Below are 13,099 nucleotides of genomic sequence, written 5' to 3' on the forward strand. Positions count from 1 at the left end.
CATGGGGGAGAAATTCTTTGGGGTGAGGGTGCTGAGCCCCTGGTTGCCCCCAGAAGCTGTGGCTGCCCCATCCCTGGAGGTGTTGAAGGCCCCAGGTTGGATGGGGCTTGGAGCACCCTGTGCTGTGGGAGGGGTCCCTGGCCATGCAGGGGGTGGGACTGGGTGAGCTTTAAGGTCCCTTCCAACCCACTCTGGGATTCTGAGCTCCCACTTCCCCCTTTGTGCAGCAGGAGAGCTCCTGGGCAGGCTCAGAAAGGCTCTCTGAGGGCAGCAGCCCCAATGGCACCACCCTGCCTGTTAAACATTTGCCAGAGATCCACCCAGCCGAGCGATTCCTGGGTGAATTGGTGGAGAAAAGCCACTGGAGCAGAGCTCTGCTCTTCCTCTTTTCGCAGCCAAACCCCGCACCCAGCTCAGCAAAGGGTTAACCCAGCAGCTCCTGCTCCAGCTCCTGTTCCTGCTCCTGCTCCCGTTCAAGCTCCTGCTCCTGTTCCTGTTCCAGCTCCTGTTCCTGCTCCTGCTCCAGCTCCTGCTCCTGTTCCAGCTCCCGTTCAAGCTCCTGCTCCCGTTCAAGCTCCAGCTCCTGTTCGTGCTCCAGCTCCAGTTCCAGCTCCCGTTCCAGCTCCTGCTTTAGATCCAGCTCCATCTCCCTCTCCCTCTCCCGCTCCTGCCCGGCGGAAGTTGGAGCCCAAGCAGTTGAAGTTCAAGGCTCAGCCCGGCTGCATGGGGAGGATTTTCCAGCTGGGCAGGAGGCATCTGGAGCAGGGAGGGCTCCGGAGGGAGCAGGGAGGATGCCCCAAGCCTCGGGGTGCCGCAGTTCCCACCTCTATTACTACAGCATCAAGTTTGCTCTCTCCACCTATGCCACCCTCTTCTCGGTAGGTGCACCCCCTGCTTTCCTGCCCTTCCCTTCCTCCAGCCTCCCCTTTGGATTTGGGTTTTCGGTGTTTAAAGCTTTCCCTTTCCAAGGCATCCAATCCCTGCAGGCGGAGCCGATGTTGTCACGGAGCCCCCCGGGTGTGAGAAGCTCGGGGGAAGCCGCAGGTTTTGGTGAATTTCAGAGCAGCTCCTTGGGGCTGTGTTTGCAAAGCCCTGGGGGCAGGGAGTTGGTTTTCCAGGCATTTGGAGAAACGGAGCTCGGGGAAGCAGCAATTCCGTCTTTTCACCCCACCCCCCCTTGCCCCTGGTTGCCCCCTCCCCATCCCGGCTCTGTAACATTAAGCAGGAAGAAGGCACAAAAAGCAGAGATCAGGTGAGGGGGATTTCAGCCAAGCTGGTTGGTTGAAGAGGGAAAAATCGCCTTTTTAAGCAGTTTTGTAGTCATTCAGCTCCAGTGGGGACGAGGCTTCCCGGGACCTGGGAGCAGGGTTGGGAAGGGGCAGGGAATCCCTTTGCTCTTTAGGTCCCTGCATCCTCAGGTAATGCAGGAGATCCGATGTTAGCACCTTCCCGGGGTTCATCTTGCATAATCTACTCCGTATTTTCAGCTCTTTCTTCCTGAGGCTTAATTACTCCTCTTTCCCCGGCTGCCCGCTGGGCATGGCTGAGGTTGGGTGTGTTTAATTGCAGAGGTGTGACTGCAGAAATACCTGTGCAAGTTCCCAGGGAGGCTGAGAAAGGTGAACGGGGGGTCACAGGCAGCTTGAAAATGCTTTTTGTTTCCCTGTTTATTTAAACTTGTTGGTGAATGAGCTTGTTGGGTTGGCAAAACCCCCCCTTGCTGGCTGGGGACACTGAAGCTCCTTGTTTCACTGCACTGAGTTTCTTGTGCTGCCCCCAGGTCGTGGGTAAGGATTTAAAAAAGAGATTTTTTTCGGTAGGAAATCTCTGTTCTTCTGGGTAGGAAAGCTCCCAAGGAGAGAGGAGACTCAAATGGCTCCCAGTGGGGTGGCCAGGACCCTCCCACAGCACACAGTGACACCAAAACACTTCAGATTTCTTTTGACCCATTTGTGGCCAGGGTTTGAGGGTTTTTTGGGGGGATAACATGATTTATTTTTTCACTTGCAAAACTAAGCTGTGGGAAAACCTGGCAGTGTGGGTTTGATTTCTCTAAAGAGCTGAGTTTGGCTGGGTTTGAGGTTCCCCCAAATGTCTTGAGGCAGCTGTAGGGTTGGGGTTGAGGTGTTTGGGGTTTTTTTTTTGTCTCCCAACTAATCCAACCCCAGGTGAGGGCTGAGCTTGGCAGCAGATGTGCAGGTGGGTGATGAGCTGAATCAGCACAATCCCCATGCCAGATCCTATTAAATTGCTGGGGCATTTTGGGGGGCTCAGTGGGACCTGGTGGGACCTCACCAAAAGACTCAAGTTCCCAGCGAGTGGAAAATCATTGTGAAAAAGCCACTTGGAGCCCCTCCCTGCCAGCCTGCCTTCAGCCCTGGGACTGTCCTTGTGTGGGGACATTGTCCCATCAAATCCATACAGATTATAGGGCTCTTGGGAGCTCTGCAGCTGCCTGACCTACTTCTGGCCTTATTTGCACATGTTGCTGCTGCTTTCATGCAGTGATGCTGCCCAACCCTCAGAGCTTTGTTACCCAGACTGGGGCTGCCTCCCTCTCTCTCTGGCCAAATGCACTTGATGGAAAATGCTCGTGTAGGAACCACACGAATGGTTCACTTGGCAAATGGAACCCCCTTGAGCAAAAAATTCACTGGAATATTGAGCTGGTTCACCACGAAGCCTCTGAGAGGTTTGGGGTGAGATGGAGCAGAGTCTTCTAGCACAGGGGTGTCCCAGCCTGCAGAAAACTGGATTTAGTGCTGTCAGATCCTTGCCATGGAATGAAAGCATTTATTACTAGGTGGGAAAATCAGTCAAGGAGTGTGGGATAAGCAAGAGGGTCTTGGTATGTGGTTTTTTTTCCTTCCAGTAGCTTAAAGGGACCTACAAGGAAGCTGCTGAAGGACTCTTTAGGATCTCAGGTAGTGGAAATGGATTCAAACTAGAGGTGGGTAAATCCAGGTTGGATGTTAGGAAAAAAAAATCACCTTAGGGGTGGCATAGGTTGCCCAGAGAGGTGGTGGAAGCCCCATCCATCCCTGGGAGGTTTTAAGGCCAGGCTGGATGAGGCTCAGAGCACCCTGGTCTGTGGGAGGTGGATGATATTTAAGGCCTTTTCCAAGTCTTGACAATTCTATGATCCTATAAACCAAACATGGAGCAAAGGGCTTCTAAAAGGTGAATTGATGTGGGACATCCTCACCATGAGATCTGCAGCCCCCCCCTTTGCCATTCCCCCCAGTGATGCTTTTGTGGGGTGGTCCTCATGGTACAGAGATGGTTTAATCACCTTCTCCTCTGCTTTTTGTCTTCCCCGAGTTGCAGAGCACTTGTGATTTCTGGCTGCTGCCTCTCCTTTGCACTTCAGCGAGGTGATTGATTGCCAGGCAATTAAAAGCTAAGGACTGAGGAATTATCAGCAAACATCATGATGCACCAGACCCTCTCCTGGAGTGTAGGATGGAGAAAAGGGTTGGGATGCCAGAAATCAAAAATATCCTTTGGGATTCACTTGGCAAAACCCAAATCCTCACCCTGAGAAGCCCAGGGATGGAAACTGCTTTTGCCAGGAAGGATGGAAACTTTTCCTGCTGCTTTTGGAGCTCCTCTCCACCTGGATGGGGATGGGATGATAAAGTTTTGTATGAAATTCGTGGCTATTCCTCTTGCAGTTTTGTTACAGCATGGCGTAGGTCCTGGCAGAGACTTTGAGGAGGCCAGTTTGCTCCAAATACACCATTTTTTCCCCCAAAATGATGCTTTTCAGGGAATGCTGGCCTGCCTCCCCAGCTCTTTTCCACCCAGGCCTCTTTGGTACCCACTGTGCAGCAGCATCACTGCCTGCTCCTCCCCCAGAGCCCATTACATCCTCTGCAATCTGCCTTTGCTGGGAGATGTGCCAAGTTAGAGCCATTCCCTTCCTCGAGGTGTGTGTTGCTTTGCAAGATGCTTTCTGGTGCTTTAAGCTGCTTTGAGTAGAAGCAACTTGTCATTTATTTTTTTTTTTAACTGGAGGATGCTTTGAGGGAGCTGGGCTGGGGTCCAGCCTGCAGCTCTCATCCCTTTGCAAGGGGCTGGGGGAGCTTTTAAGCTTGGACCTAAAGAGGGAGCCATGGAATTCAGCTGGACCAGCTTGATATTGGCTTGTCAGTCCCAATTAGTTTTCCTAAACCACAAAAAAAAAAAAAAAAAAACAACAAACCAAAAACCCCACAACCCAACAAAAAAGCCCAACCTATTCCAGCATGGCTCAGGCTGCTGGCAGTATCTCCCCATGCTGGGCAGCACTTCTCCCCCATTCTCCTTGCTCTTCCCCATCAGTTTTGCATTTCCCCATCACATTTGCCTGGCAAATCAGCCTTGGGTGTCCCTCTCCAGACAGAGGGGTGTTGGTGTTGGTGTTTGGTGTTGGTGTTGATGTTGGTGTTGGTGTTGGTGTTTGGTGTTGGTGTTGGTGTTGGTGTTGGTGTTGGTGTTGGTGTTGGTGTTGGTGTTTGGTGTTGGTGTTGGTGTTGGTGTTGGTGTTGGTGTTGGTGTTTGGTGTTGGTGTTGGTGTTGCTCCTGGCACTGCTCAGGGTTCTCCCTGCCAAACCCAAACCTGTGGCCATGCAGGGAGCAAGGCCCAGCCCCATCATGCATGCCACATGCTTTCAGTTTTTCAAAGCTTCTTTTCAACCCTGGAAGAACCCATTTGGAAGCAATGCAAGTGTCCTTCTTGCAAAACCCTAGTTTGTTTTTTTTTTTTCCCTTGCTAGCAGGTGAAGCCCCATCCCATGCACCATCCCCAGACATCCAACCCTTGAATCCTTGCACTTTCTCTCCCCTCTCATCACAGATGGATTGATTACAAAGGAGAAAGTGGTTCTAATTGGCACGTGGGGATTAGCAGGGGCCGTGGGGTGGGCATTGATGTGTCCCCCCCCCTCCCCAACCTTCAAATCCAAATGCATTTCCTGGGACATGGTAGGAGAAAGCAACCTGGAATCAAACATAATCCCCCCCCAGCACCAACCTGGCACTTAAAATAGAGCCTGAAGATGAAACTGTGATTAAAAGCCTCTTATCAGAAATCAGCCTGTTGAGTTGCAGCTAATGAAAGTGTCTGTAAAATACCAGGAGTCTAAATTCTGCTTCCAGAAAGGTTTCAGTGAGGTGGTGCCTGGAAGCAGCAGTGATTGATCGACAGGAACAAGCTACAGAAATGTACCAGAAATAGAGACCAGGCAGAGCTGAGAAGGAAAAAAAAAATAATAAAAAATCAACTCCTCCAAAAAAGCAAGGATTGTGCATGGAAATTAAGAATTGAATTAGCAGGAAGAAATTGAGCAAAGCCTTTAGGAGCAACAAAGCCCTCAGGGAAGGTGGAAGTGATGGAAAAGGAGACAAAAAAAAAAGTGTTTTTCTTCTGTTTGGAGATGGAGGGTTTTGAGTCCAGGTTTGTAGAGTCAGGGGCTTTCCTGCTGTGCTTTGGGGTGGGAGGAGGGATGCAAACATCCATCCTTGGAGCTCTGCTTGATCCCAGCACCTTCAGCCTTCCTCTCTCAATTAGAGCTGTTTGGGGGAAGGGGAAGAGGGGGAAGTTGTCAGAAATCATCCCTTGCTTTTCTTTAGGGCTCTTTGCACCCAGGGATCCAAGGAGCTTCTCGAGGTGCAGTTGGCTTTGGTTCTGGTTCTTGGGGCTGGGTTTGGGTGCAGGTTGGTGCTGTGAAACAAGTCTTTTGTAGGGGTGGTGGTGTTGGGTTGGCCTTGGTGATCTCAGGGGACTTTTCCAGCCTTAATGATTTGTAAATAAAATGTCTGACATTTTATTTCTGAAGTTCCTGGTGGTGCTGAGCAGGGTGGCTGCTGGGGTTAGTGACTCCCAACCTCTGGGGCTATCAAACCCCAGGAAAGGGCCCTGCTGAGGACCCAGACCCATCGTAAAGATCCAAGCAAGGAGAGGGAAAACCTGGCAAAACCCAGCATAAAGCTGTACAGGATCATTCAGTCATGGAGTGCCAGGTTGGAAGGGACCTCAGGAATCATCTGGTCCAACTTTCTGGGCTAGGAACCTGTCCCCTTCCCAGCCAGAGGAGGAGCAGCTTCCAGCACAGGGACCTCACTGAGTGCTGACAGCAGCTTTTTGGGATTGGGATCCAGATTTTGGGTTTTCCTTGGCTGTCTGCAACATCTTCTGCTTCCTTCTCAAAGCTTTTGCATGTTCCCTATGGGTATCTGACCCCCATCCCCTCCTTCCCTTGCAGATCCTGGGCCTCCTGATCCTCTGTGTGGGGATTTATGCTGAAGTGGAGAGGCAGAAGCACAAAACCTTGGAAGGGATTTTCCTGGCTCCGGCCATCCTCCTCCTCCTGCTGGGCTTCACCATGTTTGGGGTCTCCTTTGTTGGCATGGTTGGGAGCCTCAGAGACAACAGGACCCTGCTGAAGGTGGTAAGGCAGCCCTGGGGATGCTCTGGGGGGAAAAACTGCCCTCTCCTGATGATGCCAAGGAGGTGGCTGGGTGCCTCTTCCTGCATTTCAGTGCTTGCAGGGTGGTGACTGCTCAGGTACCACGAAGCCATCAGAGGGATGTCAGGGGGTGGGTGTATTTCAGCCACAGAGCTGGCACCCTAATTTCCTTGTTCTCCGTGGCTGAATGCCTCCCAGCACCTCAGGGAAGCATTGCTGCCTTCCTCCTGAGGCAGCACAGGAATTATTTGGGGGGCTGAGCTCCCATCCCAGTCCCCACCACTCAGTTTGTTGTAGCTGTGACAGAGCCAACAGGAAACAGCTTCATTTGCTTTTTTCCCTTAGCAGAGGGATAAATTACCTCTGGGAAAGATCCAGGACACTAAAGCAAAGCTGTCTGCTCCTCAACCTGCTTCCCAGGGGCTCTCTTGGGGTGTTGAGCAGCTGAGCATCCCTCCTCCCTGCAGTTCTTTGCCTGCCCTTGCTCCGGGGCATCACCTCCAGGGAGGGGCAGGGAAGGGTCTGGAGCACAAGGAGGAGCAGCTGAGGGACTTGGGATTGTTCAGCCCAAAAAAAGGAGGCTCAGGGGAAACCTTTCTGCTCTCCTGGTTGTGGTGAGGTAGAGCTCAGTCTCTTCTCCCAAGTTACTGGTGATGGGAGAAGAGGAAATGGAATAGCCCTGATAACTTGTTTAAAACTTAATTATTAACACATTCCTTAGCACCTGACCTTTTTTCCTTCTGGTTGGATGCTCACAATTCCAGGGGGAATTTACCTGGACTCAGCTGTACCTCTAACACAACCCTCCTGCTCCTCTCCAGCAGAGGAAACCTCAGAGTTTCTTTGCCATCTTAGCCCAGAAACCTTTTCTCTGCCAAAGCTGAAGTTCTTGTGGAAAATATTTAATCCTTTTTAGTCTGTCTGCTTTTCAGGTTCTCCAGGCACTGTCCTCCTTCTGCTGAGGCATATTCCAAAGCAGGGGGATAAGTACTTCAAATCTCTGATAATATTTTCCTTTCTTTGCTAATACTCCTGAATCACAGATAATGCTCTGCTTCCACACAGCCCCCATCCAAGTGGGGAAATTGACACATCAGAGGGTAGGAAATCTCATCCTTGGAGCAACTCAGGGTGACAAAAGCCCAAGCTCATTAACTGCATTTCACAGGTTGTCACTGAACCAATTGGGCAATGTGAAGTCAAAGAGATAATTCTGGTTTGAGTGGATTTATCTCCCCGGGGGCAGAAGCAGCTCCACGCCTGCCATGTGGAATAAAAAAAGGGATGCTCAGACAAGGCATTGGCCCCAAGAATCCCTTTGGCTGGGGTAGAGGGAAAGTGTTTGTCTGAGAGGTCAGAAATAGGTTGGGTTTCTGGGTGGGGAGGGGTTGGGGTTACTCAAGGCTCCTCATCTGCCTTCAGGCACTGCAGGGCAGCCCAGCTGTAATTAGTACCTTAATTAGCTCCTTCCCAGGAGCAGGTAAATGAAATTTCAGGACCTGGTTTAGTGGTGTTGGGTTGGCGTTTGGTCTTGATGATCTTGGGGGTCTTTTCCAGCCTTAATGATTTAATGTTTGTCTGACGTTTTGTTCCTGAAGTTCCTTGGAGCTGAAGCCCCGTTTGCTCCATGGGGGAATTCAGCATTTTGGGCATGAGCTTGGCAGCAGTGAAGCTTTTTGGAAATGCTCCAGATAACCCAGTAAGGGTGTTCCTTGTGCACGTGTTGTGTGGAAGGTTTGGTGGTCTGCGTGGAGGCAAAAACCATCACGTAGGATTTCTGTTTCTTGTAGGAAATATTGCAGACTGACAGGAGAGAAAAAATGCTCTTCAAGAGCATCTCTAAGTGCCCTGGCCATGGGGGATTTTCCTGTGGGATGTCCTCTCTTGAGCAGCACCCTCTGGAGGTATGGGTTGCTTTGCTACTCTTAATAAAAATAAATACTATTTATTTTTGTGGTTTTACTCTCGAGCTCGACCCCAGGATGTGACTTCCCTGGGCTTGAAATCTTCTTTTCATCCCCCCCCCTCCCCACCTCTCCAGCCCTGATTGCTCCTGTAAATAGAGAGCTCAAACTGGGAAATGGGGGATGCTTCAGATGTGAAGAGAAAAAGGGGAGTGTGGGGAAATGGTTGGCAATCAGGGAGCTATTGTCTGGATGGAGAACTGACCTTCTCCTGGGGAAAGAAACTCCTCTTCCCAGAGCATCACCTCCTCCAGTCATTTGCAGCTTGGGGACCCTGAATAAAAGCAATCAGAATAACACAGGGGTGAAGGAGCACTTGGAGGGCTGAGCTAGTACAAGCAGCTGGGGTTTTGTGGGTTTTTTTTTTCCTGATTGTGTGGCAAAAAGGGGGAAAAAATACAGAGCCAATTTCTGGCCCAACAGAGAGCATCCCTCTGCCCCACCACCAGCACTGATTCATCACCCCAGAGCATCCCCTTAAAGTTAGCTGCAAGCCAGAGGAGGGGAAAATACCAAGAAGTAGCACCCAAACCTTGGTTTTCTTCTGCATTTGGAAGAATTGGGTGAAATAATTCCTGTTTTGGGGGTGCTTTGCTTGCTCTTAAATCACTTGGATGTTTGGCTTGGGGTTTTGTGGTGCTGGAAAAGAGAGCAGAGGATTTGGACAGAGTGTCCAGCTCATCCATTGCCAGCTGAAAAAACCTCAACCCTTGAATATTTGCAGTAAATTGACAAGTTGCCAAGGCCAGAGGGCTTGGAAAAGGTTTTGAGCTGAACCAAAATGCTGGGTGGGATCTCCTGAGCTGACCTCAGGAGTTTTGGGGGGGGGTTTGGGGTGGTCTGGGCTTGGGAAGATTGCAGGTGGTGGCTGGAGGGGGGATTTTCTGTCTGTGAAAAATAAATAAGGGTGAAGCAAGTGGTTGAGGATGCAGGGGGGGGAAATGGGGTATTTGTGGGCAATGTGGAGATTCCCTTCCTGGGGAAAAAAAAAGAGGAAAAAATGAGGGAAAAAAAAAAGAGGAAAAAAGGAGAAAAAAAGAGGAAAAAAACCCCACGAAACAAACAAAAAAACCAAAATAATTTCTGCTCCTAGCCCTGCTGTGGGGGTTTTCTAATGGGGAAAATGCAGCTTTTGAGAAGGTGCTGCAGGTTTGGGACATCAGGTGCTCCTCATCTCCACCAAAGCCCAGAATGTTCCAAACCTGGGCAGTGGTGGAAAACTTTGGAACTTTTCCACACTTTGGAAAACTTAAGAAATAAAAACCCCCCCTTGTTCCAGGTTTGTACCAGAATCCCCAGGTTTCTCCTTTCACACCCAAATCCAGTGGTGTTCTGACTGGAAAAGCTTCCCAGGGCCCCTCCAGCCTTTTTTTACCAGCTCTCCATCTCTTAATTTGTTCTCCTTTAAATCCAGGGGGGGTTTCACTCTTTTTAATGATTATTATTTCATTTGCTTGAGACAAAATAGGAAAGCCCAGGGTGGCTGCAGGAGCTTTGTGCAAGAAATTGGGGCTGTTCTCCTCTGGTAAAGATTGCTCACTTCTTGGATGGGGGATTTTTCATCCCCCCTGTTGTGTTTTATCCAGGGATTTGTTTGGCTCAGAGGGAGAAGAGGGGGCTGGAGCCCTGGGGGAATTAATGAAGCTTTTGCTACCTTAATTACTGGCACTTACACATGGAATTTATTGCATCCTAGGAGCAGGTTGGGAAGGTTTTGCTGACAACAAAAGCCAGGTTTACTTCTTGAGCCTTGCCAGAAAGCTCTCAGCATGTTGCATTTCATTCCTTGGTGCTCACCCCTTTTCTGTTTTTTTTAGTTTAATCATTAAATTAAGCAGTGCATTAATCCCAGTCCTGCCTTCCAGTGAATTACTGAGCTTTCTGGAAGCCCAGGGAAGGGCTGACATGAGAAAAACCTTCCAAAAATCCTCCCAGCCTGGATTATTTACAGCCAGCTTTGCAGTCACCTTCTCCAAGGAATTTTTCATAGATTAAAGATCTCTCATGCTGCATTTTTACTCCCTAAAGAGAACTGGGGGGGGTTCCCCAGCATCTCTCAGAGGCAGGAGGGATGCTGGGGAGTCCCAGGAAGGCCAAGGAGAGGTTTTTGCAGAGTCCAAGATGAAATGAGTGACAATCCAGTGGTTTCTTCTGCATTAAAAGCTGCCAGGGAACTGCTTGGTGCTCATGATAGGATTGAGCTGTGGAGTTATTGATCCTGACTGCTGGGGGGGGGGAAAGCAAGAGGCAGAGAGATCCTGGCAAAGAGGTGAAGTTGGGTTGCTTGGCCCCTCCATATCAGGAAGAAATTTGATTTGGAAGGAGCTCATGGAGCTGGATGCAAGGAGCAGGGAGGGGGTGGTCATAAAACCCTCATTTTGGGGGGGGGATTTGGGGAATCTGAGCAGGTTCCTTTCTTCCCCTCCTTCCCCTCCTTCCCCTCCTTCCCCTCCTTCCCCTCCTTCCCCTCCTTCCCCTCCTTCCCCTCCTTCCCTTCCTTCCCTTCCTTCCCTTCCTTCCCTTCCTCCTCTTCCTCCTCTTCCTCCTCTTCCTCCTCTTCCTCCTCTTCCTCCTCTTCCTCCTCTTCCTCCTCTTCCTCCTCTTCCTCCTCTTCCTCCTTTTCCTCTTCCCCCTTCCTTCCCTTTCCCCCTCCCCTTTCCCCCTCCCCTTTCCCCCTTCCCTTTCCCCCTTCCCCTCTCTCTCCAAGGCACCAAACTGCATCCCCTGGTAGGATTGAACTCTTTGGAAGAGTTTTCCAGCCCCTCATGGAGCTTGTCATGGACTGATGGGATTTCCAAGCTCTTGGTTTCCAGGTCTCCCCGTTGGGGCTGATCCTTCCCTTTCCCTTTTCAGTTCTTCTGGGTCCTCCTGGGGATTTTCCTCACGGAGCTGCTGCTGCTCTTGATTGAAATCATCTTTGAAACCAAGGTAGGTGCAATCAAGAGGCCTTCAGGTGTCAGCAGGGTGGGGAAATCCTCCAATATTTGTTATTTCTTGGCCTGAAAATAGAGGGGTTTGTTGCTCTTGCTCTTTTGGGGCTGCTCCAGCACCACCCAGACCCCATCTGAGCTCCCTGTGCAGACTCTCAGCCAAAACCTTGGGGTTTTTTTGAGGTTTTTTTGTTTGTCCTAGGGACTTATGAAGCTCCTCACCTCTCTGACATTAAATGCTGGCTTGCTTGGGGCTTTCCAAAAAATCCTAGTTGGGAGTTATGGGGTTGGTGAGCCCCAAAAACCCATTGGGGTTTGGGATTAGGGGGTTGGTGAGCCCCAAAGACAGGTTGGGGTTGGGGATTAGGGGATTGGGGAGCCCCAAAGACAGGTTGGGGTTGGGGATTAGGGGATTGGGGAGCCCCAAAGACCCATTGGGGTTTGGGATTATGGGGTTGGTGAGCCTCAAAGACAGGTTGGGGTTTGGGATTATGGGGTTGGTGAGCCCCAAAGACAGGTTGGACTTCAGAATGATGGGGTTGGTGGGTCCTAAAGGCAAGTTGGGGTTTGGGGTTATGGGGTTGGTGAGCCCCAGAGTTGAAGGGGTTCACTGGGGGACACGGTTGCCTTTGGGATGCTGCAGCCAACCTCATCCAGCAGCTTTCTAGAGCTCTCTGATCCCCCCAACCCCACAGTGCCCTGGTGGGGAGCTGAGCTGCCCCAAAGGCAATCACCTTGCTTGTGTCTCTCTCACCTGTGGAAAATCCCACGTTTTTTGGTGGGATCTCAGCATTTTGGTGAAATTCAGCCCGAAATCCTCAGCTTCTCTCCACCCCTGAGCCTCCTTTGGTGATGCTCAGCTCCATCCTGCAGGGATGCCCTGAGGAACCAGGAGCCTTGTGATGCAATTCCTGGCTGGAGCAGCAACCAGTAGGGCCTGAATTGTCCCTTAATTTCAATTTAATGGGCAAGAATCCAAAGATAATTAAAAATCAAACAATGAGAGGGAAAAGAGAGCTCTGACCAGCAATGAATCCACTTGACCCCAAATTGTTGGGAGGCCCAAAATCTGCGTTTGGAAGAATGGTGTTTTATTTAACTTGTTACAAAGAGATGTAATTGGGTTCTCTATTAAGTGAGCAGGGAGGGGGAAGGGATTTGGGGGCATGGAAACTCCTGAGCATTGGAATGGGCTCTGCTGAGATGGAAAAGGGAAGAATGGTCAGAGAGAAAGGGGGTGGGATCTCTGAAGGGAGAGGAGAAGTCTCCTGACCACAACTTCATGAGTTCACATTTATCTCCCCTCTTCAAATCAAGATTTCATTTCAGAGGCTGCCTCCAGGCTGGCATCTTCTTGGAGAGCCAGTGGGGTGAGGTTATTTGGGGGAAAACAGGCAGAAAAAGGGTAAAACTCAGGGGTTGGCCTTAGGGGGGGGCACACCAGGAATGAAGATTTTAATAAAGTTCCACCTGGGCAATTTCTCCCCCGTTCTTTCACCTCCCTGGGCCTGAGCCCTGTCTCTTGGCAGCCTTTGTTTGCTGCTCTGCCTTCATTTCTCTTTCTTCACGTTCTTCTCCACGTTCCTGCTTTACCCACCCTCTAATTTTCATGTCAGAGGGAATTATGAGAGCAATGCTTGCTTTCCCCCTCCCCTTTCCTTCCCTCCCTGGCTTCTAACTCAGAGCAAAGTGCCTTTTTCTTCATTTTCTTCATTAATTTTCTGCCTCGTGGTTTGGCAGGAGTCACACCTGGCTT

General features: G+C 50.5%; 1 protein-coding gene across 4 annotated transcripts in view; it reads left to right on the forward strand.

The window, feature by feature from the left end:
- LOC103536447 (tetraspanin-15) overlaps positions 1-13,099 on the forward strand; it is a 48,288-nt gene that overhangs the window by 16,818 nt on the left and 18,371 nt on the right. The window contains exons 2-4 of one of the 4 annotated variants that reach the window (XM_030464163.1): positions 641-878; positions 6,246-6,431; positions 11,267-11,341. In XM_030464163.1, the coding sequence (XP_030320023.1) occupies positions 792-878; positions 6,246-6,431; positions 11,267-11,341 (348 nt within the window). In that variant the 5' untranslated portion in view covers positions 641-791. Of the gene's footprint in view, positions 1-547; positions 879-6,245; positions 6,432-11,266; positions 11,342-13,099 lie in introns of those variants that run through there. The other 3 variants (XM_008502610.2, XM_030464164.1, XM_030464165.1) reach the window with 3 other exon arrangements.

The sequence above is a fragment of the Calypte anna genome, chromosome 22, assembly GCF_003957555.1.
Source record: "Calypte anna isolate BGI_N300 chromosome 22, bCalAnn1_v1.p, whole genome shotgun sequence".
Lineage (NCBI taxonomy): Eukaryota > Metazoa > Chordata > Aves > Apodiformes > Trochilidae > Calypte > Calypte anna.